We start from the raw sequence: 27,577 nt of genomic DNA, 5'->3' as shown, positions 1-27,577 counted from the left end.
CAAATTTTTGTCAGTTTGTTTCTGACTAGAGTGATCAAAACCTGCGGATAGAAACCGGTGGGCCAAATTTAGTCAAATGTTCACGCAAAGAAAAATACGTTTGGAAAACGTATACCGAAAACGTTTTCCTTTTGTTAGAGTGTTTTGAATAGCTTCGAAAATTGTAAACTTTTATCACCAAAAAGATCATTTGTTACAAAATTTTTTATTTTTTCAATAAAAAAAAAATAGCAGACCATTTCGTTTATATCAAGCACTGTTCTTGTAATGTAATATTGAACATCTTTTCGGAATCTTCCGAATATATCTGGAATATATGTAAAAAAAAAGGTTTTGGTGTTCGGAGCACTATTTCAGCAGGATTGTTAGGGAGAGAGGCAGTACCAACTGCACACAAAACAACCGAATCAGTGCTGATTTTTGTAAGCGATGTCCCGATTTAGAGCAGCTTCTACATAGTGACGAAATAATTGCTCATTTTAATATAAATATTGCACAGAAGTGATATATAATCTTGAGTATAACATTGTTGGCGTGAAGGAAAACAACACTACCTTTACTGCCCAGCAAACAAATTTGGAAGTTCTTCCAAATGCACAACTTTAAAAGCACTTCCAGAAGATGCACACCCAATGATGTTCTTTATTTTAACTACCCAGGGAGTCCTTTTAATTTAATTTTTTATAACTTGGTTTTTTCTTACTTTTAATGGTTAATTTTAAAATTTTTTGTTTCAAATAGGTTAAAAACAGAGTAAGAATTCATAAAATGGTAGAAATCATTTAAATTTTGTTGAAAAAAATCCTAATTCGAATCTGAAAAAATTGTGAATTTTTGAAAATATTTGTAGTCAAACGTTTCCGACAAGCGTTACAATCCAAATTAAAATTATAAAAATTATTTATTTGACAAAATATAACAAAATTTGTTTATTTACATCCAAAACATTGAATTCGGATCACACCTTAAGAAGTAATGCAAATTCAGTGCAATTGGGCTGTTGAAAGGGAGGACTTCCGTCCTACGACAAGCCCATTTTAAATTCATTGCTTCTGCGTCAATTTAGCACCACTTCCGGATCCAAAAAGAACATTTTCATTACTTTTTTGGCGACGCTTTTTTGCTGGGTGTATTAATTGGTTGCAATAACGTAAACGAATGATCATAAACTAGTTTGATTACTCGTTTACGTTATTGCCACCGATTCATGCAGTGTGGATGCATACCAAAAAGCGCAACTAAACTCTTACTGATGAAGTATTTTTTGCTGGGTTGGCATGCAAGGCGGACGTAGCTACCACTGCTCCACGGTGCCCAACTAAAGTTTGTTTAATTGGCTCGTGGGCGCCGCAAGCTATGCTGTATAAATATAACTTATATGAATAATTGTCTATTGATGGCAATAACAGCTCCATAGCTCAGTGGATAGTGTGTTGGCTTACAAATTGCATGGTCCGCGGTTCGATTCTCCGTCCAGACGAAAGGTAAAATTTAAAAAATTTATAATATCGAATAATTTCTTCTACATTGTTTGTATTACAGAAAAAGGTGCTAAGAACTAAAAAATCTCATGGAAGTGAGAAATATTTGAGGGAAAATGCAATTAGTCAGAAAATATTGTTTTTGTTTTGAGTTAGTCTTTATGAAATTGTTTTTACATACTGGAAAAGAATAAACGTTTATCACAAAAAGCATATACTTTTCTTCCAAATAAACTTCCTTACAGCGAAAAGCAACTGAGCAACGAACTTTGTTTGTCTACACTGATAGAAAAAACTTCGTTATATTAACGAAATGTGTCATTGAAATTGAACCAATGAAACAAATTCGTTGATATAACGACATTTTTCGTTATTATAATATCACAATGGACTGAATAGTCTAAGTGAGCCTGAATCTTAATCGGGCTGCCACTTTAACCTAACCTTTAACCTTCGTTATTATAATGAATTTTCTGTTAATCAATGAAACGTTTCGTACTATTAACAAATATTTTCATTATATCAATGAAATAGTTTCGTTGGCTCAATTTGAAATTTTCTTTGTGTGTAAAATTTTGTTTGGGAGGAAAGAATTATTTTTTTGTGTGTATGTGAGTATTTTATTAAAATACAACGAAAACAATTCCAAATGGTTCATCATACATTTAAATTTAAAAAAAAAAATGTATCCAACTTCTAATACAATATTGAATTATTTTTATCCTTTGAAAATTACAGGTTATGCCGGTTATTTGTCAACTATGAGCTGAACACAAGACTTATTGTGGTATAAATGGTTTAAAAAGGATAAAGAAGATGTCAGTGGTGATACTCGTTCTGGTCGCTCAAGCAGGCCAAAAAACCGATGAAAACATTTAAGAATCGAAATTAATTTTGGATAATCACTATCAGATATCAGAGAATCACTATCAGATATCGGCATATAGTTCGGCTCATGCCAATTAATTTTTAGAGATGTTTTAATGATGATACATACGAGATAAAAGAAAAATTGAAACTATGATAAAAAACGCGTTTCAGAAGTGTTTCGAGGATTAGAAACAACGTCGACCTAAGTGTACCATATCTGTGAGCGATTACTTTTTTATTTTTTTTTTGATCAAAAAAATGGATATGCTAACGAAATCGGTCTAAATTTTTCAAATCATTACATACTGAATCGCACTCAATCGGTTATTGCTGGTGAGCTCAATGATGTATCGTTACATAAATTGTGTTGCCAAAATCGTATAAAATGTTGGTGTAAACTAATAGAAAATATTACGTTCCAAAATTTTGAACGGACGGTAAGACAATGAAATGGAAACGGTCATGAAAAATTAAAACGTAATGTTTACGGTTTCGTCCACGAGCGTTCACGATTTCATGAACTTCTTTGGACATACAATGCCTTAAAATATTATTTAGACGTTTTTAGCTTTGAAACGTGCACGCCAAAGAAAAAATACTTTTCTCCGGAACGAAATGGTAGACAAAAGAAATTCCCCTTTCTTATAATGTATTTACTTTTAGAGCAACTAAACCAGGAATTTGTGATAAGTGATTCAATGATTATCTTTGATATTTTTTATTTGCTTTAAAAGACAATTTTTTAGCGTCAAAAGAAACCTTTGTTAGTCTAAAATTTCGTTCCTCAGAAACGAAAATTTATCTCTCTGGGTGGGTGTAAGGTATCGTAAATCGTTATATTGATACTAGCCAAACGTCATAGTGGTGGCAACAATGTTTTGACGAGTGGATGAAAAAAGAGCTCCTTATATGGACACTATATTATATCAAAGTTAGTTAAAAGAAAGAAAATCTTGATATGTAATGATAAAAATTTTCCAATTGATACAATAGCGACATGATCGCTCTTAGTTTATCGAACGTATGTACGAGAATTTCAGCTTAGAAACGATGTGGCGTAAATTCAGATTCTACAATGATGTTCCAGAAATGGGAATAGTTGGACATGGTCCCCATTAGACAAATCTCTTTATTTTATTTCTAGAACATTTAGACGTCAAAATGTTCATCTGATTTTCTTGTAATACTCTATATTTTATTACTTGAATAGAAACACCAGAATAATTCTCTTCCGAAAAAAGGACAAAAAATGTTGTAGTACAAAATATGACTTTGCCCAGCAAAAAAAGCGTCGCCAAAAAAGTAATGAAAATGTTCTTTTTGGATCCGGAAGTGGTGCAAAATTCACGCAGATCCGATGAATTTAACATGGTCTTGTCATAGGACGGAAGTCCTCCATTTCAACAGTCGTTGCACTGAATTTGCATCACTTTTTTAGGTGTGATCCGAATTCAATGTTTTGGATGTAAATTAAAAAATTTTGTGATATTTTGTCAAATAAATAATTTTTATAATTTTTTTTATAATTTTTTTTTATAAGTTTTTTTATAATTTTTAATGGATTCTAACGCTTGTTGGAAACGTTTAACCTCAAATATTTTTAAAAATGCACAATTTTTCTAGATTAGATTTAGCATTTTTTCGACAAAATTTAAATGATTTGTACCATTTTATCAATTCTTACTCTGTTTTTAACCTATTTGAAACAAAAAAGTTAAAACTACCCATTAAAAATGTGAAAAAAACCAAGTTATAAAAAATTGAATTAAAGAACTTCCTGGGTAGTTAAAATAAAGAACATCATTGGGAGTGCATCTTCTGGAAGTGCTTTTAAAGTTGTGCCTTTGGAAGAACTTCCAAATTTTTTTGCTGGGTGTTTTGTAGCAACGAAGACAAGTAGATTAACCAATGAACACAATTTCACAAAATCATTATCCTTTTTCAATTTTAATATTCTAAATTCTTTATCCAAAAAAAGCCACACATTTGGTTCCAAATCAAATTCCAAAATTCAAATTCTTGGAATGAATGTAAACTTTTTGTAAGAACCAACCTATTCCAAGATTCTTGGAATAGATGTAAACTTCTTTTTCGCAGATTACTCAGTTGTTCAATTCTAATGGAATACTGCTGTACTTTAGTATAGAAAACTGGCACGCCTTAGAAATGAGTCCAACGAACTTTTTAATTTAGATTACCATTTAATTTCAAAGTAATTGTAGATTTATCAATTTATCGACTTCAAAATGGTCATTTAAGGTTCTTGTATATATAAATATATCGTTTTATGTTTTTTTTTTATTATGGCACTAATAATTTGAGAATTACGTGTTATTTTTTTGTTTGTTCTGATCGCCAAAATTTATGGGTTGTTATATCATATAAAAAATGTATTAATATTATCTTATGCTTATATTATAGTATTAGTTTAAATAATATTATAATTAGAAAACAATACGTATATAGAGTAGAAGGCCGGCTCAAAAGTAGCGTTAAGAGAAAAAATGTTGGTTAATATCGATTTCAATTGGTTGCTTGGTTGGCATTAAATGAGTTTCTGGATTTAAAATGGATACATGGTTTGTTGGAAGAAGAAGAAGAAGAACTACACTCTGGAACACCAGGACAACTAGACAACTTTTATTAATTAAACAAATAATCAGATAAATAGTTTATTTATACAAAATTCTATTTTACATGATTTAGAATAATAAAATGGCGCTACGATTATACCGGGGATTATCATACTGTCTATCGCCATGCTTTAAGGCGATGTATTGTAAAATACCATTGTATTTAATGTTTTATAGGGAAATAATTAACTATTTTCACAAAGCATAAGATTCTAATAATAATTTTATTTTTTTTTGTCGAAATCTAGGATAAACCTAATATATATACTATTATATATGATGATTTCAATTACGGTCTTATTCTACTGTTTCTATAATGATGATAAACTTTTGACTTCGAAATGAATTTATTTAGAAATCAATTGTAAAAAGAACTTAAAAATATAAGGCTATGGTTTTACATCAGTTAATTGACAACATAAATGAAATGTCTAAAGTCTAGTTTTGACTGTAATAAATAAAATAACAAAGATTATATGACCAACATTTAAAAAAAAAAATATTAAATATATTCTGTGCGTACGGAGAATGTTTTTGGAACGAAAAAATTAAAAAAAAAAATATATATATATATATATATATATATATATATATATATATATATATATATATATATATATATATATATATATATATATATATATATATATATATATATATATATATATATATATATATATATATATATATATATATATATATATATATATATATATATATATATATATATATATATATATATATATATATATATATATATATATATATATATATATAAATTTTTTTGAGATAATTAAAACCAAAATCTTTTAAGTAAAGCCAAATGTACTTAATGTAAGGACAATAATTATGAAACACACAAAATTATGCAAAACGTTTTGAATGTATATGAACCATTGTAATGTGGATCTAAATTAAAGGACCATTTAAAATCCAAAGTGCCCAGAGTACAAAAACTCTTATCTCTGTGAAAATGTCATTAGTTTAATTGAGGTCACAATCAACTCTTAAACTGTTTTAGAGTTTACTTACAACAATTGATCTAATTAATTTTTAATTGAAATGTCTTCAATCACAGAAATGATAGTAACAATTAAAAAATTAATTGAATGTAAATTAAAAAATTAATTGTTCCACTTAAAAAAATAATTGATACTATTAATTTTTATGATTGATTTTTGTTTCAGTTAAAAAATTTGTTAAATCAAATAAATTTTTATGATTATTTTTTAAAATTCAATTAAAATTTTAATTGGAAAAATTTTCGTAAAATTTATTTCTGTGTAGGTTAGGTTTAGTGGCAGCCCGTTACTTTAGGCTCACTCCGATTTAAATAAAAAAATTGGTTTCATCTTCAACCGAATGATGTGATGTTTCCTCCACATCGACTTCGGTCAAAAAATCCGTTTCAATGTTTATCTTATGCACCATTTCCAAGAAATATCATATTTGTACAAATTGAAACTACACAAAAAAAAGTGAACCCACCACAAAAGAAAATCTAGGTTAATTTTTGAAAAAAAAAAAAATAGTAATTACAAACGCCGATATCACAAAAAAGTATATATTCTTCAAAAAATTCAAGAAATTTTATTGGACATAACTAAAATGTTCTTGCTTGTTAAAGAAAGTTTTATAGTTGGAAGAAAAAATTGGAGCTCAAACTGTAAAAATGTCTTTAGCGCCATACACCAAAAAAAAAAACAAAAACGATGATGCAATCCAAAATGACCATTTTGCTCTTGAAACATGTTTGAGGTGAGCAATGAAATTATGTATCTGATTTCGGCAAGAATTTTATGTTTGGCGAGAACACAACATGGTTGCGGTAAGAATGTTCCATATTCCCCGTCCAAAAATGATGTTTTACTCTTGCGGCATATTTGTGGTGAATTGTGTAGAATTTACAAATTGTAAGAAATCCTGAACTATTATAAGAAACTTATATATTTTATTTGGGTATAATTTTTTCCCTTTTGTAGTTGAAGACAACTCAAAGAAACTTTCTCATATTGGAGAATTTTTAACTCAAATATAATAATTTCGATGAACTAAAATAGTGTTAAATTGGCTTTAGTGTACTGGAGGATTCACATTTTTTTCTGAGTGTAAAGATTAGGAGTTCATCATTTCATCCATTTCTTTATCTTTTGGATTGCCATACACAAACTAACTCAAACAAATGGACATTTTTAAAAATAAATTACTACGATACAAATACTTATATTTTACAAATACTAAAATATAATATTGAATTTTGGAAAAGCATGTAATATAAACTAAACGAATACACACTTATTCATATACACACTATTACATTTCTAATGTCTATGAAAATATATGTGCACAATTTTATGTATAGATGGCTTAATTGTGAAGGCTGTTATTCACAATCGATTTACTTGCAACCAGAGAAGGAATATAGTCACCTCCTGCAGCAAAATGTTATTTTTGGATGGTGAACATGGAACATTTTTGTTGTCAATATTTTATGTTTGGCGAGAAAACAAAATTTTTGCGTTTAAAAATCCAAAAATAACATTTTGCTATCTGCGCCTAAGTTGTGGCAATAGATGCCGACGGAAAGGAATCTTATTCCATATAGGGCCTATGCTAGATAAAAAGGCAGATTAAATACCTATGTAAGCCACTTTCGTTCTTGATCGGTTTATATGAGGGAGTCTGTAAATGCCGATATGGAAACATTTTTGCATAGTTAGAGGGCATATACTGACATCGTACACCAAATGTCAACCGACTCGGATGAAATTTGCTCCCCCATGAGAGTCATGAAAACAAATTCCAGGACCGGTTATTATTTTGGCGCATATACGGAAATCGATTGTTTCGTTCGGATGTTAGCATGATTGCAACAGACGACATCACTAGTTCGACTGAGAAGTTAACAACGACTCCGAATAGATACATTTTATGGGGTTTAAAAAATATCCTAAGGGTATAAAAAGGGCTCTATTCGATGTGCTGTTAGGTTAGGTGTAGAGGTGTGCGCGTGACACGCGTGAATCACATGCGTGTGAAGATAAATTCGAATTTGAAATTTGCAGCAAAAACTTAGCCGAGACACAAACCATCACTTTAAATACGAATTTAGCTTTTCAAATTCGAATTTGAATTTTTACTATTTGGCTTGCTATGCAAAAACTAAGCAACGTGCGGTATAGACTAGGTTCATTGGGCTTGAGCACAGCTTTCATAATCACAAAACTCTTCATTAGAAAAGTACTTATGAAAAGCGCAAATTGGAAAATACTTTTGAACAAATTTTTACAACGGAGCCCACTGTGCCAAAATTACGCCACGTGCGGTATAGAGACTAGGTTCGTTCGAAAGGGCTTGAGCTCAGCTTTCATAATAATACAACTCTTCATTGGAAAAAGTATTTGTGAAAAGTGCAAATTGGAAAATGCTTTTTCAACAAATTTTTACAACGGAGCCCACTGTGCCAAAACTACGCCGCGTGCGGTATAGAGACTAGGTTCGTTGGAAAGAGCCTGAGCTCAGATTTCATAATCATAAAACTCTTCATTAGAAAAGTATTTGTGAAAAGCGAAAATTCAAAAACACTTTTTCAACAAATTTTTACAACGGAGCCCACTGTGCCAAAACTACACCGCGTGCAGTATAGAGGCTAGGTTCGTTGGAAAGGGTTCAAGCTCAGCTTTCATAACTACAAAACTTTTCATTAGAAAAAGTATTTGTGAAAAGCGAAAATTGGAAAACACTTTTTCAACAAATTTTTACAACGGAGCCCACTGTGCCAAAACTACACCGCGTGCAGTATAGAGGCTAGGTTCGTTGGAAAGGGTTCGAGCTCTGCTTTCATAATCACAAAACTCTTCATTAGAAAAGTATTTGCGAAACGCATAGCGAGCCAAATAGTAAAAATTCAAATTCGAATTTGAAAAACTAAGTTTTTGCTGCAAATTTCGAATTTATCTCCACACACAATTGAATCATGTGAGTGAATGGGGACACACACTGAGACTATTCAGTCCATTGTGATACGACATTGGTGAACTTCTCTCTTATCACTGAGTGCTGCACGATTCAATGTTAAGCTCAGTGACAAGGGACCTCCTTTTTATATCCGAGTCCGAACGGCGTTACACATTGCTGTGAAACCACTTAGAGAAACTTTGAAACCCTCAGAAATGTCTCCAGCATTACTGAGAGGGGATAATCCACCGCTGAAAAACATTTTGGTGTTGGGTCGAGAAGGGATCGAACCCCTATGTATGCAAGGCGGGCATGATAACCATTGCACCACGGTGGCGATTTGCTGTTACTTTAAGGAAATAAATTGTTTTCAAATTCGAAAACTGAACATAGCACCGGCCTTCAAAGAAGGATGAAGAAATAACTCTATATAATTTTAGATACAACAGAAAATTTTCATTCCTTAAACCTATTTGACAAAAATGAAAACAATTTTATTTCCCACTGAAAAAATGTCTTACCTTTATTTTAATTTCTTCTTTGCCTTTCAGAAGAAGAAATATAAAAAAGGAAAGGAGACATTAAAATAAAATAAAATATTATTTTTATATAAGAAATGAAATGTTTTTTTTTAAGTTTTATGAAATAGGATTTATGTTTAGAGTTAAAAAAATTAGAAGTTTATTACATTGTTTTCCTCTCCTTTGAAGCCCATTAGGTTAGGTTAGGTTAGGTGGCAGCCCCATGTATCAGGCTCACTTAGACTATTCAGTCCATTATGATACCATATTGGTGAACTTCTCTCTTATCACTGAGTGCTGCCCGATTCCATGTTAAGATCAATGACAAGGGACCTCTTTTTTATAGCCGAGTCCGAACGGCGTTCCACATTGCAGTGAAACCACTTAGAGAAGCTTTGAAACACTCAGAAATGTCACCAGTATTATTGAGGTGGGATAATCCACCGCTGAAAAACTTTTTAGTGTTCGGTCGAAGCAGGAATCGAACCCACTACCTTGTGTATGCAAGGCGGGCATGCTAACCATTGCACCACGGTGGCTCCATTGAAGGCCGTTACTATATTCGCTTTTCGATTTGAAAATCTCTTTACTTTTTTTGTTCTAGGTTGCTTTTTTGTTGTATCTAAAATTCTGCGTATTTTAGGAATATTATATACTAAATATATAAGAAAATCTTATATTTAACGTACACTGAAAAAGGAATTTCTTTTCTGAGGAACGAAATTTTAGACAAACGAAGTTTTTTTTTGACTCTAAAAAATTAGAGGCAATCATTACAACGCTTATCCTAAATTCGGGTTTGAATACTACACAACAACAGATAATTTACTGTCTTTTTTATGGTTTTACGGAAAAATTAAAAGTGGTAGATACTAAAACATTTGTTTCGGATTTCTACATTTTCACAAGCAAAAAATCAATTTATTTTCTGGGAGACGAAATTGTAGGCCAACGAAGTTTTCGTTGGCTGTTAATAATGTTTCTTTGAGGTTAAACAAAGTTCATTAGGGGCAAGCATGGCAACCGGTATAATGAACAAAGTTTTATTTACCTTTAAATAGACAACTTTAGCAATAACAGTAAGCTTCGTTGGTCTAAAATGTCGACTTGGAGGAAAGAAGTAATATTACATGTGGCTGATCCACATCCCTTTATGGGATAATCTCATCATTCCAATTCCATTGACATTGACCTTTAAAAACCCAACAAGTTCAAGAAAAGAAATGCAGTTGAACAAATTTTTAATTTCCAATTACACCATTCAATGTCTATGGTATGCTGCCTTCTTTCATTGATTTTGTTGTTTTATATACATATATATTATTTTTGTTCGTACTACTAAATAAACTAAAAAGTTTTCAATTTTACTTAATACGTTACTAATATCTTCGTAAAATGAATATGACCTTGTAGTCATTTACAGAAATTGAAAATAAAAAAAAAAGTTTGAATGAGATTTGATTATTGGTTTGATTTTCTACAAATTCTACACATATGTAAGGGCTTTAGTTTCATCGAAAACTTAAGTATGTAATGTGGTATAGTATTTTATATGTGGATAATACACTAAATTATGTTTTGGGGGGGACAACTACATAGAATATGAAATTTAATAATCAAATAAAACTACTTCAAAAAATAAATATGAAATAAAATGGAAATTATTTTTAATTAAAAACGAAGGTGGTATGATAATTTTTATTTTTTGAAAAAGTAAAAAAAAATCATTTACAAGTGATGCAACACAAATGTTCAATATTTATTATCCTAAGCAGATTTACAAAAGGCTAGAAGAAATAAATTCCGTTGGCAACACATCACATTTAATCTCATTTTGAATGTCCTCGAAGACATTTTTTAATGGTCGAAGAGAATTTCTTTTGTCTACACACAAATTTTTTTCTAATTCAATTACGAATTGATAATTGATCCCATAATTTTTATACCCACCACCATAGAATGGTGATGGGGGTATAATAAGTTTGTCATTCCGTGTGTAACACATCGAAATATCGATTTCCGACTACATAAAGTATATATTCTTGATCAGGGAGAAATTCTAAGACGATATAAGTATGTCCGTCTGTCTGTTGTAATCACGCTACAGCCTTCAATAACGGCGCTATCGTCCTGAAATTTGGCACAGATTCGTTTTTTGTTTGTGCATGTGTTTGCAACACCCAGAAGGAGACGAGATAGACACATGGTGTCTTTAGCAATAATGCTCAGGGTGGGTCCCTGAGTCGATATAGCCATGTTGGCCTGTCCGTTTGTCTGTGAACACAGTTTTGTGATCAAAGTCTAGGTCGCAGTTTTAGTTCAATCGACTTCAAATTTGGCATAGGTTTGGGTCAGAATAGAACCCTTTTGATTTTGGAAGAAATCGGTTCAAATTTAGATATAGCTCCCATATATATCTTTCGCCCGATATGCACTTATATGGGCGTGAAATTTTACACAGGGAGAAGAATTAACATAGTATCTATCGGTTCAGATTTCGATATAACTTCCAAAATAACCATATTTTCATTATAAAATCGCCACTGTTAAGTTGAAAACTTGTAAAAACTTGTACTCAAATTTGCCTATACTTCTAATACATATCTATCGACCGATAAATCATAAATACACTTTGGCGAAGTTGCCTCAAAATTCGTTCAGATTTAAATGTTTCCCATATTTTTGTACTAAAACTGTGTTCCACCCCTGGACATTAGCCGACTAAAATTTAAAGTCTATAAATTTTGTAGAACTCTGAAAAAATTTGTCCAGATCTGGTCAGATTTAAATATATGTATATGGGAACATAAATCTTTATCCCCCATGTTCCGAAATTCGGAATCACAAATCGCAAAATTTTAGTTGGGATATAATTTTTATACCCTGAAGCATTGAGACTTATATCTTGGTAATAAAGTTCTCTTTAATGAGAAGTTCAAACTAAACTTGTATTGGAGTCCGAGCGTATCTCTAATTTTTCGTTATAAGAAAAATAAATTCTTGCGATTTGCGATTACGAATATCGGAACATGGGGGTATATATATAGCACCCAAAACATTGGACGGATTTGATATCGAAAATGTGGATCTACAAAGTGGTGCAGGGTATAATATAGTCGGCCCCGCCCGACTTTAGATTTTTCTTACTTATTTTAATTAAAAACGTAACTATATTCAATTAATTTCTTAACTGACTTACCCCCATTTTCATGAAGCTCCTTAGTGCTACGTTAGCTAATGAACTTTTGAACCGCATTATGAACATATCTGTCATCTTGCGTATATATTCCGAATGCCAGTTAGGAGCTTAACTGCTGAAAATTTTTCAGTTAAAGTTGACCGGAGAGAAGATATTTGCAATTTAATTTCTGTTAACTGGCAGTTAAAGCCTAACGGAGCTACATGAAAATGGCCGTTAATGTTTTTAGTTTGATTTAAAAATTTATTGTTTGAAATAAATTTTTAATTAAAAACCAGAAACAAATGCCCATCACTTTTTTATACCCACCACCATAAAATGGTGACGAGGGTATAATAAGTTTGTCATTCCGTTTGTAACACATCGAAATATCGATTTCCGACTATATAAAGTATATATATATATTCTTGAAAGAGGTGTGCCAAAATGGTGAGTATCGGTCCATGTTTTGGTATAGCCCCCATATAAACCGATCTCCCGATTTTACTTCTTGGGCTTATCGAAACCGCAGTTTTTATTCAATTTACCTGAAATTGGAAATCTAGAGGTATTGTAGGACCACATATACGTGTGCCAAATATTGTGAGTATCGGTCCATATTTTGGTATAACCCCCATATAGACCGATCTCCCGATTTTATTTCTTGGGCTTATAGAAACGGCAGTTTTTATTCAATTTACCTGAAATTGGAAATCTAGAGGTATTGTATGACCACAAATACGTGTGCCAAAAATTGTGAGTATCGGTCTATATTTTGGTATGGTCCCCATATAAAACGACCTCCCGATTTGGGGTCTTGGGCTTATAGAAACCGTAGTTTTTATCCAATTTGTCTGAAATTGGAAATCTAGAGGTAGTTTAGGTGAGTATCGGTCCATAGTCCCCATATAGCCCGATTTCCCGATTTTACTTCTTGGGCTTCTAGAATCCGAAGTTTTTATCCTATTTGCCTGAAATTGGAAATCTAGAGGTATTTTCGGGTCATAAAGATGTGTGCCGAAAACGGTGAGTATCGGTCCATATTTTAGTATAGCCCCCATAAGAACGATCTCCCGATTTAACTCCTTGGGTTTCTAGAAAAAGTAGTTTTTATCTGATTTGCCTGAAATTGTAAATATTCTGGTATTCACAAAAACGTGTATCGGATTAAGTTTTATCGGTCCATTTGGTAATGCCTCCATATAGACCGACTTCACTTCTTGAGGGCGCACTGATCATGAACATTGCTTGAAACTCAATGTAAAATTTCCAGATTTTATTTCTACAGATTTAAGATTTCAAATCAATTATTTTATAATTCCTCTAAAACTCAAACAAAAATGGTTCTTATAAATCCAGAATCTGATATAGTCCTCATAGCTGAAATCTTTAAATTTATCTTCGGGAAGTGTCCTCAAGCCCTCCTGAAATTTCAAAGGAAACCCTAATATTTGGTTCATGGTGGTGGGTATTTAAGATTCGGCGCGGCCGAACTTACTGCTGTATATACTTGTTTTTTTAATTTTTTTTTTGAAAGAGAGCCAATCAGTTTCTCCGTAAATGAAGAATTTAAAAGTTTTATATATGCAAACAGAAGTTTAAATATTAAGAAATAGATTTTTAAAGTTTTTTCTAAATTTATTCCAATGAAGAACTAATGCGAAATCCATGAAGTAGATGCTATGACCTCTGGATCTAAAAAAACATTAAACTGCTTTTTTTAGCGACATTTTTTTCTGCGATGTATACACGGTACTATGTTTGGCTGTGGCAAATCTATAACGCAACCATCATGGATTACATATAATAATTTCCTTTAAAAAAAACTTCATAGTATACTGAATTGAAACAATATTAAGAGCAATTTCTTTAAAACAAAGAAATTTTATGTAAAAATAAATTTGCTTTAAAAACGCTTTTCTTGAAATTTACGGCACTATTCTGTTTGACTCCTAGATTTAATGCAAAACACTGAAAAAAAAAACAAAATTTATGAACTTTCTTTAAATTAAAATTTAAAGACATTTTTCTTTAAACTTGTGTAAATTTTGTATCCTAAACATTAGACTCAAATTATTTTAAATTCATTTTACTTGAAATTTGTTATGCCACCTTCGATTAAAACGAAAAGAAACTATGAAACACCAGCTCTAAAGGATATTTCTAAAAATATAACTACAAATATATGTAAAAAAACACAAAATTATATAGAAAAAAAGTAAAACAAACTATATCCTTGAATTACGCTCTAATTTTAAGTATTCCTTCTATAGTCAAAGTCCTTGTGGTCCTTTGAAAATGCACAAAACATAATATACGCATAGAAATACAAAAACCCAGTGCCACTCGCACATTCCTATGCATACTTGGTACAAAGATAATTCCCTCTCTCCCATACACATGAACACACCAATATGATTCCTTTACTCCCCTATGAATTCAATTATAATCGGAGAATAGTAATAAAGGGATCCCTGAAAAGAGGATGAGGAAAAAAACAACCTGTAAACTGTATGCGAAGTTGTTGAATGAGAGAATATCTCTAGGACACCAGGATAATGGAATGTGAAGTGAATGAAGGAAAGAATTCTAGAACAGAACTAAACTCAGCATAAAAAGGGAAATTCTTTTAAATAGAAAAATAATCATTATAATGGTATGGCAGATGGCTTTGGCAGACCATGGCAGGTCCAGAAACAACAACAAGTCCCAGGGACCGAAAAGATATTATCATTCTTGGTGGCTGTATGATGACAGAATAAAAAAAAATCTCAGAATGACTTGGTATGGTTTTGGTATGAATCTCCTAATGATTCTATGCGGGGAATGGGATAAGGACAAAGGATATGGAGTTTAGCTTCGACTGGAATGCTTGAGTGTAAGATCCACATCACATTATCTCTTCATAATCATGGAAAATATTAAAAGACATCTTTGGAGCTGGGATTTGAGTGAATGGAGTGAGAAATGACTGTGGGCGAAGTGTTATAAAGGGACAGTTTACATGTTTAACAACAAAAGAGGGGTTGATATTGGACCTAAATATTCAAAATATTCCACTGAGCAACAATTGGTTGTTTAACCCATTATTAAAAGGTCCATAAGACCATAAAATAGAATTGTTTTGATGTGATTAACTTTTTTTGGTGGATTTTTAATCGTTTTCACAAAATGTCATTAAGATTGGATTAAAACCAGGCAACAACGAAAAATTTATGGTCCGTAGCCGGACCATAGTTCGGTGGAAGTACAAACATGCGACCGAGGAGTTTGAATATATTAATTAATTATTTATTTTTATGCGTAACAAAATTTAAGTTATTTCATTCAGGCTAAGCAAAGTTCGGGTACCATAAGCACAGATTTATTTGCCTTTACATGTTTGAAAACCAAAACGGCTATTATTGGCCAGCTCAAACACCTTAAATCGTTAGAATGATGTTTGTAGGTGGCTATGATGGTGGTCTAGAAAAATACTAAAACAATGCAGGAAATGCTTCGGGGACTGAAAGCTCGAAATAAACGAAATCCATTTACAAAGCCAGCGTTTGTAATACTGTTTAGTTACAATTTTCTAAAAATATTCAACATTTTCGAATGATTCGTGTCAAAATTTGACGTCTGTAAGTCAATTAGTTTGTGAGATAGAGCGTCTTTTGAGAAGCAACTTTTGTTATTGTGAAAAAATGGAAAAAAGGAATTTCGTGTTTTGATAAAATACTGTTTTCTGAAGGGAAAAAATACGGTGGAAGCAAAAACTTCACTTGATAATGAGTTTCCGCACTCTGCCCCAGGGAAATCAACAATAATTGATTGGTATGCAAAATTCAAGCGTGGTGAAATGAGCACGGAGGACGGTGAACGCAGTGGACGCCCGAAAGAGGTGGTTACCGACGAAAACATAAAAAAAATCCACAAAATGATTTCGAATGGACGTAAAATGAAGTTGATCGAGATAGCAGAGGCCTTAAAGATATCAAAGGAACGTGTTGGTCATATCATTCATCAATATTTGGATATGCGGAAGTTCTGTGCAATATGGGTGCCGCGCGAACTCACATTTGACCCAAAACAACAACGTGTTGATGATTCTCAGCGGTGTTTGCAGCTGTTAACTCGTAATACACCCAAGTTTTTCCGTCGATATGTGACAATGGATGAAACATGGCTCCATCACAACACTCCTGAGTCCAATCGACAGTCGGCTGAGTGGACAGCGACCGGTGAACCGTCTCCGAAGCGTGAAAAGACTCAAAAATCCACTGACAAAGTAATGGCCTCTGTTTTTTGGGATGCGCATGGAATAATTTTGATCGATTATCTTGATAAGGGAAAAACCATCCACAGTGACTACTGGAGAGTTTGAAGGTCGAAATCGCGGCAAAACGGCCCCATATGAAGAAGAAGAAAAGTGTTGTTCCACCAAGACAACCCACCGTGCCACAAGTCATTGAGAACGATGGCAACAATTCATGAATTGGGCTTCGAATTGCTTCCCCACCCACCGTATTCTCCAGATCTGGCTCCCAGCGACTTTTTCTTGTTCTCAGACCTCAAAAGAATGCTCGCAGGGAAAAAAATTTGGCTGCAATGAAGGGGTAATCGCCGAATCTGAGGCCTATTTTGAGGCAAAGCCTACCAAAATGGTATCAAAAAATTGGAAGGTCGTTATAATCGTTGTATCGCTCTTGAAGGGAACTATGTTGAATAATAAAAACGAATTTTGACAAAAAAATGTGTTTTTCCTTGTTAGACCGGGGACTTATCAGTCAATATGTTACCGGTGGCCATACGTGGTATATATTTGGCCAAAAACGGTATATATAGGGAAGTCTACAAGTAATTACGAACCGATATGAACGTTTTCACGGTAATTAGAGGGAGCCAGAATTGAAATATGGGGGTCACTTTATATGGGGGCTATATACAAGTTTGAACCGATATGGACCAATTTTTGCATGGTTGTTAGAGACCATATACTAACACCACGTACCAAATTTCAACCGGATCGGACGAATTTTGCTCCTCCAACAGGCTCCGCAAGCCAAATCTGGGGATCGGTTTATATGAGGGCTATACATAAAAGTGGTCCCATATGGCCCATTTGCAATACCATCCGACCTACATCAATAACAACTACTTATGCCAAGTTTCAAGTCGATAGCTTGTTTCGTTCGGAAGTTAGCGGACGAACGGACGGACATGCTTGGATCGACTCAGAATTTCACCACGACCCACAATATATATATACTTTATGCGGTCTTACACTCAAAAAAAAGTGAACTCTCTATTTCACTAAAGCCAATTTAACTATATTTTAGTTCATGAAATTATAATGTTTGGAGAAAGTTTCGTTTACTCTTATAAGTTTTTGAGTACGTTAGTTAAATGAACAAAAATACGGGAAAAAAATTATACACAAATTAAGTATAAAGTTTTACTAAATTCGTATTTCTCACAAACTAGTTCATTATTTCTTTAAATTTGTAAATTTTACTACAAAAGCGTTCATCATGAACTCCATATATGTCACTAAAGACATTTTTGCAATTTTTAACTAAAACTTTTTCCTTCAAACTAAAATAATTTCTTTAACAAGTGAAAAAAATGAATTATGCCTTAAAAAATTTTCTGGAATTTGTCGAAATATATTTACTTATTTTTGTGGAATCAGCATGAAATCTGCGCGTCTAATACAGTTTAGCTAAAATTTTCTAAAATTAATATAATAAATAATAAAACAGTAAAGGAGGTACTGGGCTTGTACAAAATCCGGTGAATTTCTGAACATTATGTTCTCTGCCAAGAAAATTGGGCAATTCGTAAACTCCAAAAATTAATGTACACAGTTAAAAAATTTACACAGTAAGAAAATTTCACAAAAATTGTGCCAATTGCCATTAACGAAAAATATTCCTTGAGACAATGAAAATGTTCATGAATAGTATGAAATATTTTGTTATATAATAGAAAAATCATAGCACTAATCCAAATTTTCATTGTATTTATGAAATTGTTTCCTTGACTCAATGTTAATGATAAATTTCGTTATTATTATGAAGCGTACACTTTTCATTGAGACAATGAAAATATTTGTGAATAGCATGAAACGTTTTATTAATTAATTGAAAAATCATATCACTAATGAAAAGTTTCATTGTATTTATGAAATTATTTTTTAGCTTAATGTTTATGACAAATTTCGGTAAAGCTTTTTCGATCAGTGTAGTGTATGATTGGAGGTCGGAAAAAAAAAACTTATTCGGAAAAAAATTAAATAGTCTTGAAGATTTCGGAAGTCCATTATGGACGATTTTTGGTCAAAAGTATGATGTAAGGAAAATGTTCCTAATGTAAAGAAAACATCTTTTAATAGCCCTTAAACTAAGTTAGATTTTGAATCTTTGGTTGGAAATTAATACCAAAATCCTTAAGCGAAGAGCAAAATTTTTAAAGTTTAAATAAAGTTTTAAATCAATATAAATCAATATTGACACTTTTGTACTTTTTTTTGACACCATTTGAGTACAAAAAGTACGGTGCACAGAAAAAAAAATCCGTAGTTAAATTTAACTTATTTTTATTGGAAAAAAATTATTTGCTTGTAGTTAAATTTTATTATTTATTATCGAAATTTTCTACAGCTTAATGAAATCTTACTTTTTTTAAGTATGTCTCAAAAATTTTATGAACTAAACGTGAGTATAAAGTCAATGACCGTACACATAAGTTCAATATGAACTAAAACAAATGAAAATTTTCGTACGATTCCCAAAAATAGTAAGAATGAACTACTGTATGGTTAAAATGGTCATGATTTGGCGCCAATGATTTTCTTCTTTACTTTTAGTTAATTTTTTCTTCTATGAGATGATGTAATTTCGTGAACTGCAGTTAAAAAGTACAAGAGGGCATTAAAATTTCCTGGTTTTAACAACGCTTTGTGGAAATCTCAAAATGTGGAGTAAAATTTAGTTCAATTTTCGTGCGTGGTAGTTCATTTTTCCTATAAAACAGTTCACTTTTTTTCGGTGTGGTATCCCCGCAACCCATTTGGTACAGTTTTGCAACCCTTCTGTAAGTTCATAAATTAAAGTATGAAAACCAGTAAAAATCAGTTTATCTTTACAGTTAATTGGGACGTTTCTCTCAAATCAAATAGAAAATGATATTTGGAAAATTCTGTGGGGTATGATTGGGTGTTCAGAGAACATAAAATATAACGATGATTAATACGTCTGAATTCGAATAAAACAGATCCTAAATCACGGATTGATAGACATGACAATCATCAGCTGGGTCGACTTAGCCTTAACAAAAGTATCATCAGGCTTAAAAAAAAGTACTTTTTCAAAACTGATTCAGTATAATGGTTAGCATGCCCGCCTCGCATACACAAGGTCGTGGGTACGATTCCTGCTTCGACCGAACACCAAAAAGTTTTTCAGCGGTGGATTATCCCAGTATCCCAGTAATGCTGGTGACATTTCAGAGGGTTTAAAAGCTTCTCTAAGTTGTTTCACTGCAATGTGGAACGCCGTTCGGACTCGGCTATAATAAGGAGGTCCCTTGTCATTGAGCTTAACATGGAATCGGGCAGCACTCAGTAATAAGAGAGAAGTTCACAACTATGGTATCACAATGGACTGAATAGTCTAAGTGAACCTGATACATCGGGCTGCTACCTAACCTAACTACCCATCATCCCTGATAAGAACAAAAAATATGGTGGTTTAAATTTAGAGTCATTTGTCTTGAAGGCCAACCTATGCTAAACTTTGTTCTATTCCTAGTTTTTTTTGCAGCACGTATATTCCTAGAAAATTTTATTTTCTTTGAAGTGCAGGAAAATAACTGATCCCTGGTAAATTGATTACATTAAGGGCTTTATCAGCATACAATGAAGTGTCGAAGCAACATTGAACTAAAGTTGCTACCAGCTGGAAAAGAAAAATAATAGAAATACCCAGAAATGTATGAAAGGGTTTCTCCAACTAGGGATAGAGTAATTGCATTATTCACACTATGCATTTATTCACATACACTCGCGCATAAAGCCCATACACCCACACATTCATAAATGCTCTGCATCAATAGAGTACTTTGTGATATTTACAGAGGATTTTTCCGTGAATGTTGCAAAAAAAAAAAAAACAATATTAAATGAAAATATGAAGCAAGAGATTGGCAAAGGTATCATCAAAGAATTTCTGTAAAAAATGTAGGTCGTTGCTACAATCGATTCAATTATATGCTTCGTTTGGATTATTCAACCAGAGTTTTCCTAAAAAGGGTCAAGAGATACAATCTAAATTCTGAAAATCTTGAAAAAAGAAAACTGGTTGTATGATTAATTCTTTTAAGCGACAGACTTTTTCAAGTTAAGAGCTTAAGCTGGCAAAGTTGATGAAACATAAACAGAAAAACACACAATCACGAAATTAATTGATACAATTAATCTTTTAATTGAATTTACTTATATCACTAAAATGATAGTATTAATAACCAAATTAATTGGATATGAGAATACCTTATTAAAATATTAATTTAATTCTTTGGCATTTTCAATATTTTTTTTAATTGATTAAATTTAAAAACTTTATTGATTTTGGTGGTAAAATTGAATTAATGTCTTTATTGAGCCAACCTTTATATGAAATAATTTTCTTATAATATTATAAGAATTCATATGATTTACCATTTTTTGTATTTTCTGACTATAATTATACTTGAATTTTACTTTGCCACCGTGGTGCAATGGTTAGCATGCCCGCCTTGCATACACAAAGTCATGGGTTCGATTCCTGCTTCCACCGATAACCAAAAAGTTTTTCAGCAGTGGATTATCCCACCTCAGTAATGCTGGTGACATTCCTGAGGGATTCAAAGCTTCTCTAAGTGGTTTCACTACAATGTGGAACGCCGTTCGGACTCGGCTATAAAAAGGAGGTCCCTTGTCATTGAGCTTAACATGGAATCGGGCAGCACTTAGTGATAAGAGAGAAGTTCACCAATATGGTATCACAATGGACTGAATAGTCTAAGTGAGCCTGATACATCGGGCTGCCACCTAACCTAACCTGAGTCAACATTGTATTAACCCAAGAGTAGTATGTATATAGAAGTAAATTAAATTAATTAGTTTTATTTGGAAATATTTTTTTATTTAATAAGATATTAATTGGGATTTTCTTAATTGATTTTATTTTTTAAGTTGATTAAAAATTAATTGTATTATTTAATTGATTACGTTTTCAACATTAATCAAATTTTTTTTATTGCAAATAGTTTGGTGATATTTTGTTCTGCGTAGCCCGCGTTACCTTTGACAATTTATAAAAAGTGATGCACATTTGTTATAGAATGTTGCATATTTATTTTAGAAAAGAACATTTTCATTGTTTTGCTTTTCAGGCAACATTTTGAGCTGGGTGCTATAATCACAGAAATTATATTATCCATTGTTATATCTCTCGTGAGTGATTAAGATTTAAATTGAAAAATTATTTTTTATAATTTTTTCTGCGTATTTAACGAATCATTTTGCAAAAATGCTGAGAACAAACGTTAGTTAGATGGACCATAGACCAAGAAATATATAGACGTCTCCAGTCCATTCACAGTGCTGTGGTTTGTCTGCACACCGTAGATGGCACTTTTTCGCCTGCAAATGATTGATTTGTATACCCTGCGCCACACTGTGGAACAGGGTATTATAAGTTAGTTCATATGTTTGCAACACCCAGAAGGCGACGAGATAGACACATGGTGTCTTTGGCAAAAATGCTCAGGGTGGGCTCCTGAGTCGATATAGCGATGTCCGTCTGTCCGTCTGTCCGTGAACACATTTTGTAATCAAAGTCTAGGTCGCAGCTTTAGTTCAATCGACTTCAAATTTGGCACAAGTATGTGTTTTGGCTCAGAATAGAACCCTATTGATTTTGGAAGAAATCGGTCCAGATTTAGATATAGCTCCCATATATATATTTCGCCCGATATGGACTTATATGGCCCCAGAAGCCAGAGTTTTACCCTAATTTGCTTAAAATTTTGCACAAGAAGAACAATTAGTACTATAGTCAAGTGTGCCAAATTTTATTGAAATCGGTTCAGATTTAGATATAGCTCCCGTATATATCTTTCGCCCGATATGGACTAATACGGTCCCAGAAGCCAGAGTTTTACCCCAATTTGGTTGAAATTTTGCACTAGGAGTACAATTAGTAGTGTAGTCAAGTGTGCCAAATTTTATTGAAATCGGTTCAGATTAAGATATTTCTCCCATATATATCGTTCGCCCGATTTACACTCATATGACACAGTGGCCAATCTTTTACTCCGATTTAATTGAAATTTTGCACAGGCAGTAGAATTGGTTCAGATTTAGATATAGCTCCCAGATATATGTTTTTCTGATTTCGACAAAAATGGTCAAAATACCAAATTTTCCTTGTAAAATCGCCACTGCTTAGTCGAAAAGTTGTAAAAATGACTCTAATTTTCCTAAACTTCTAATACATATATATATCGATCTATAAATCGTAAATAAACTTTTGCGAAGTTTCCTTAAAATTGCTTCAGATTTAAATGTTTCCCATATTTAGTGCAATAGCCGACTTAAATTTGGAGTCTATAGATTTTGTAGAAGTCTATCAAATTCTGTCCAGATCGAGTGATATTTAAATGTATGTATTTGGGACAAACATTATACATATTTGACGGATGTGATATGGTATCGAAAATTTAGATCTACAAAGTGGTGCAGGGTATAATATAGTCGGCCCCGCCCGACTTTAGACTTTCCTTACTTGTATAACTATTGCAGATCTACCATTGATCATTCGCCTTCAAAATAGCCATAGAAGTATGTTTTCACTGCCAGGCACCCATATGAGGTTTCCTGCTTCTCTTACTTCCATTATTGCAGGATTTGGCAATCCTTTCGAAAAGTTAAAATCAAAAACCTATTTGTCCATCCCGTATTGTCTGAACGCTATGGTGGTCGATAGATAAGACATTGCGACTCTGCATTGTGCAGATCGCAGCAATAGAACACGAATCTTTACTGTCTGTTTTGCATCTGAAGGATTGGCCAGCATGTGGAAGCCAGGCAATTGATGCTATCTAACATTAAGGGAATCTGTAACTGTAATTATGAAATGCGTCCGATATCATCTATGGAATATTGTCTGATATACATTTGGAGTAGTTTGTTATTTAATTTTATATATTTTTGTAAATGTTGTTTATTTCAAAAATCCCTAGGGACCTATGTACCTTGGTTGATTGTTTTGTGCATTTTCAAAGGACTTGTGTCCACTAGGTGGAGGGGGCGTAACACAAACTCCTTGGGCTTAGATTATGACTACACTCTCTAATTCTATGAAATAAACATGTCATAATAAAATTGACTATACTTTTAAGGTTAGTCCATAACGAAATCATAAAAATTCAAAGAAAGATAATGAAGTGAACGAGAAAACATTATAAAATAAAAGAACACAAAATGAATTAAATATACATATGAAATAATCATAAAAAGACGTAAACAAACAAAAAATGACAATGATTAATAAATAAAAAAAAAAAAATAAAATAAAAAACAAACAGAAAAACAAGAGGTGAGGGTGGGGGTGAGTATTACTTGCATGCAAACAAACGTACAATGGCCGGCCTATGTAGTACCCAAACACCCACTTTGGCCATTTGAGCTTGAACGCCCTTTGCCTGTAGTCCTTTGACAGCTCCTTCAGCGTAAGCAGGACACTCAAAGTCCACAAAACCATAACCTGGAATTGTTATGGATAGTGGGAGGGAGATTGGTATATAATCCATCATCATCATCATCATCACGATGCATTGTTCATCATTAAGGTAAGAGTGTTTGTTGATGGCAGACGAGAAGAAAGAGAACAAAAATAAATTATATTTCATTAAATTGTCAAAAATAGGATATTTAATTTATGAATTCATTCTACTATTAATACTAAAACACATGCATATACAAACACACATACATATATTTTTTAAATAGCTTACACCAATACAAACATGCTTATTATGTCTCAAAACGTTCCTTATCATTGTATTGATCAAACATTAATTACTGCTTTTATTACCATCTACATAAGCAACAACCATTACCACTATTTCTTATCGTCCTTTGTTTATGGCTACTTAATGTAGTAATAGTTAATTCCATGTAACAGACTGATGCTGTAATGGCAAACAATATCCATAAATTCAGATATTCAAGAAACAAAGACCAAACATAAGAATATTAGAATTAGTAATTAATTTCCTAACACAATATTAACTTTCTATCGACTAGGATTTTTACTTTTCGGGAAAGTGGGATATTTTTTCCACCAATCCTTTGAACAAATTTTAAATAGCCAAAGGCATAGGTTCCCAGGCGCTATGGGGAAACCTAAGAAAGTCTTTGATTTGAATGTAACGTTTTTTGCGGGAACGGGATCCCGAGATTTCGTCATGTTTTCGCTCCCGAAAAAATACCTATTGGTTACACTGAAAAAAAACCATGTCCAGCTCCAAAGATTTTGTCTTCACCACTAATGATTTTGGTATTGATTTCGTGCCAAAGAATTGGAGAATTGTGTTAAGGATACCTGTAACACATAATTCTCTTTTAAATTTGAGCTCTGCATAATTGATACTAGAGGACAAAGATAACTTCATTCGTGGTGCAATGGTTAGCATGCCCGCCTTGCATACACAAGGTCGTAGGTTCGATTCCTGCTACGACCGAACACCAAAAAGTTTTTCAGCGGTGGATTATCCCACCTCAGTAATGCTGGTGACATTTCTGAGGGTTTCAAAGCATCTCTAAGTGATTTCACTGGAATGTGGAACGCCGTTCGGACTCGGCTATAAAAAGGAGGTCCCTTGTCATTGAGCTTAACATGGAATCGGGCAGTACTCAGTGATAAGAGAGAAGTTCACCACTGTGGTATCACAATGGACTGAATAGTCTAAGTGAGCCTGATACATTGCGCTGCCACATAACCTAACCTAATCTAACCTAACTTCATTCGATTTCTCAGATTTTTTCTTCAAGTGCTATCAAAATATTTTAAAATGTGTTAGTGACAATTTAAATTTCCAAATTTTGAAGGTATACCGGTATGAAGTGAGCGTGAAGATACAAATACCTTGATAGGGAACATTTGTTGTGAACGAGCCCTTATTTTTTGTTTGTTTGCTATGACAGACAACATCATATTTTGTTTATCGTGTTAAAAACGTCGAATTTTGTATCAGAAAGTGATAAAGTGATGAAAGCATTAATTTTTTGTTTTCATTTGAAGAAAAGTGCTGCAGAGTCGCATCGAATGCTTGTTGGGGCATATGGTTCAAGGGTTCAGAAATAATGATTTTGATGTGAGAAATGAAGAACGTGGAAGACTACCAAAAAGTTTGAAGACGCCGAATCGCCAACGATATTGGATGGAGAGTCAAAAGCAAATGGCAGCAATGTTAAATGTTGCACAACAAACAATTTCTGACCGTTTAAAAGCTATGGGAAAGATCCAAAAGTGTGGAAAATGGGTGCCAAAAAACGCTCATTTCATATCGGTATACCTGGTCAAGATACAAAAAGTCAAAAATCTTGAAGACAATTTCATTAATTTCAAAGAATTTTTCAGAATTTCTAAAGTCAAGTTGACCTTAAACAAAACAAAAAACTATCACCAAAATTTTTTCAATTAAATTTTTAATTACATTCTAAAAATTCTAATAAATTAAATTGGTTCAACAAATTTTTTAATTAAAACAAAAATCAATCACAAAAATTAATAGTATCAAATAAATGTTTAATTGGATCAATTAATTTTTTAATTGACGTTGGTGATTTATACTATCGTTTCTGTGATTGAAGAAATTTCAATTGAAAATTAATTGAATCAATTAATTTCGTGATTGAAGTTAAAAAATATTTTTTTCAAACAAAATTTTCTGTTTTCTTCATATTTTGAGAACATGAAATCTTTGGCCTCCCGACAATATGCTTTTTTTGTGTATATAGGCTTATTTAATCTACTATTCCACAGAAATATCGGTTTATTCAAATATCATTATCATAATTGAGGAAGATAAACCTTCCTTAAAAGAATTGTATATTTCTTAGCAAATTTTTAGAGGTTTGAATCAGTTCTAAGGCAGATAACTATGTATCATAAACATATACGCACTCCAAAAAAAAAAAAAAAACAGTTTACTTGGATCCAAAGATGTTGATCATCCCTTAAGGATTTTGGTATTGATTCCGAAAAAAAGATGCGGCTTCTTTAAAATAGGAAATTTTTTAGAGACCTTTGTAGATTTACATATACACTCAAAAAAAGTGAACTCTCTATTTCACTAAAGCCATATTAACTTTATATTAGTTCATAGAATCATTATGTTTGGAAAAAGTTTATTTTAGTCAAATAATTTTTTGCGTATGTTAGTTAAATGAACTAAAAAACGGGAAAAAGTTATACACAAATAAAGCATCAAGATTTCCTAATTTCGTATTTCTTACAAAATAGTTCATTATTTCTTTAAATTTGTAAATTTTACCAAAAATGTGTCCATCGTGAACTTCGTATGTCACTAAAGACATTCTTGCAATTTTGAACTCCAAGATTTCTCTTAAAACTACAAAATTTTCTTTAACTACTGAAAAAATTTAGTTATGTCAAACAAATTTTCTTGAATTTGTCGAAAAATATTTACTTATTTTTGCCATATCGGAGTGATGTAATACCGTTTAGTTAAAATTTTCTAAAAAAGTTCCAAATTTTCTAAAATTAATCGAAAGTTATCTTTCCTGGTGGGTTCACTGTTTTTTCAGTGTAGGATGAATAAAATTAAAATTAGGATACATATCTCATTATGGAATTTTCATTCTCTTTTTGCGATATATTACTAAAG

General features: G+C 32.2%; 1 protein-coding gene across 12 annotated transcripts in view; it reads right to left on the bottom strand.

Annotated features, from left to right (window-relative positions):
- The window catches only part of LOC142237055 (protein alan shepard-like), a 1,108,257-nt gene that overhangs the window by 41,129 nt on the left and 1,039,551 nt on the right, over positions 1-27,577 (bottom strand). For 10 of the 12 annotated variants that reach the window (XM_075308393.1, XM_075308390.1, XM_075308389.1 and 7 more), the window contains one exon: positions 24,305-24,429. In XM_075308393.1, coding sequence (XP_075164508.1) covers positions 24,305-24,429 — 125 coding nt within the window. The remainder of the gene's footprint in view (positions 1-24,304; positions 24,430-27,577) is intronic. The other 2 variants (XM_075308391.1, XM_075308392.1) reach the window with 1 other exon arrangement.

This window comes from Haematobia irritans, chromosome 4, assembly GCF_050003625.1.
Source record: "Haematobia irritans isolate KBUSLIRL chromosome 4, ASM5000362v1, whole genome shotgun sequence".
Classification (NCBI taxonomy): Eukaryota; Metazoa; Arthropoda; class Insecta; order Diptera; family Muscidae; genus Haematobia; species Haematobia irritans.
This window is presented reverse-complemented; position numbering and strand designations above follow the sequence as displayed.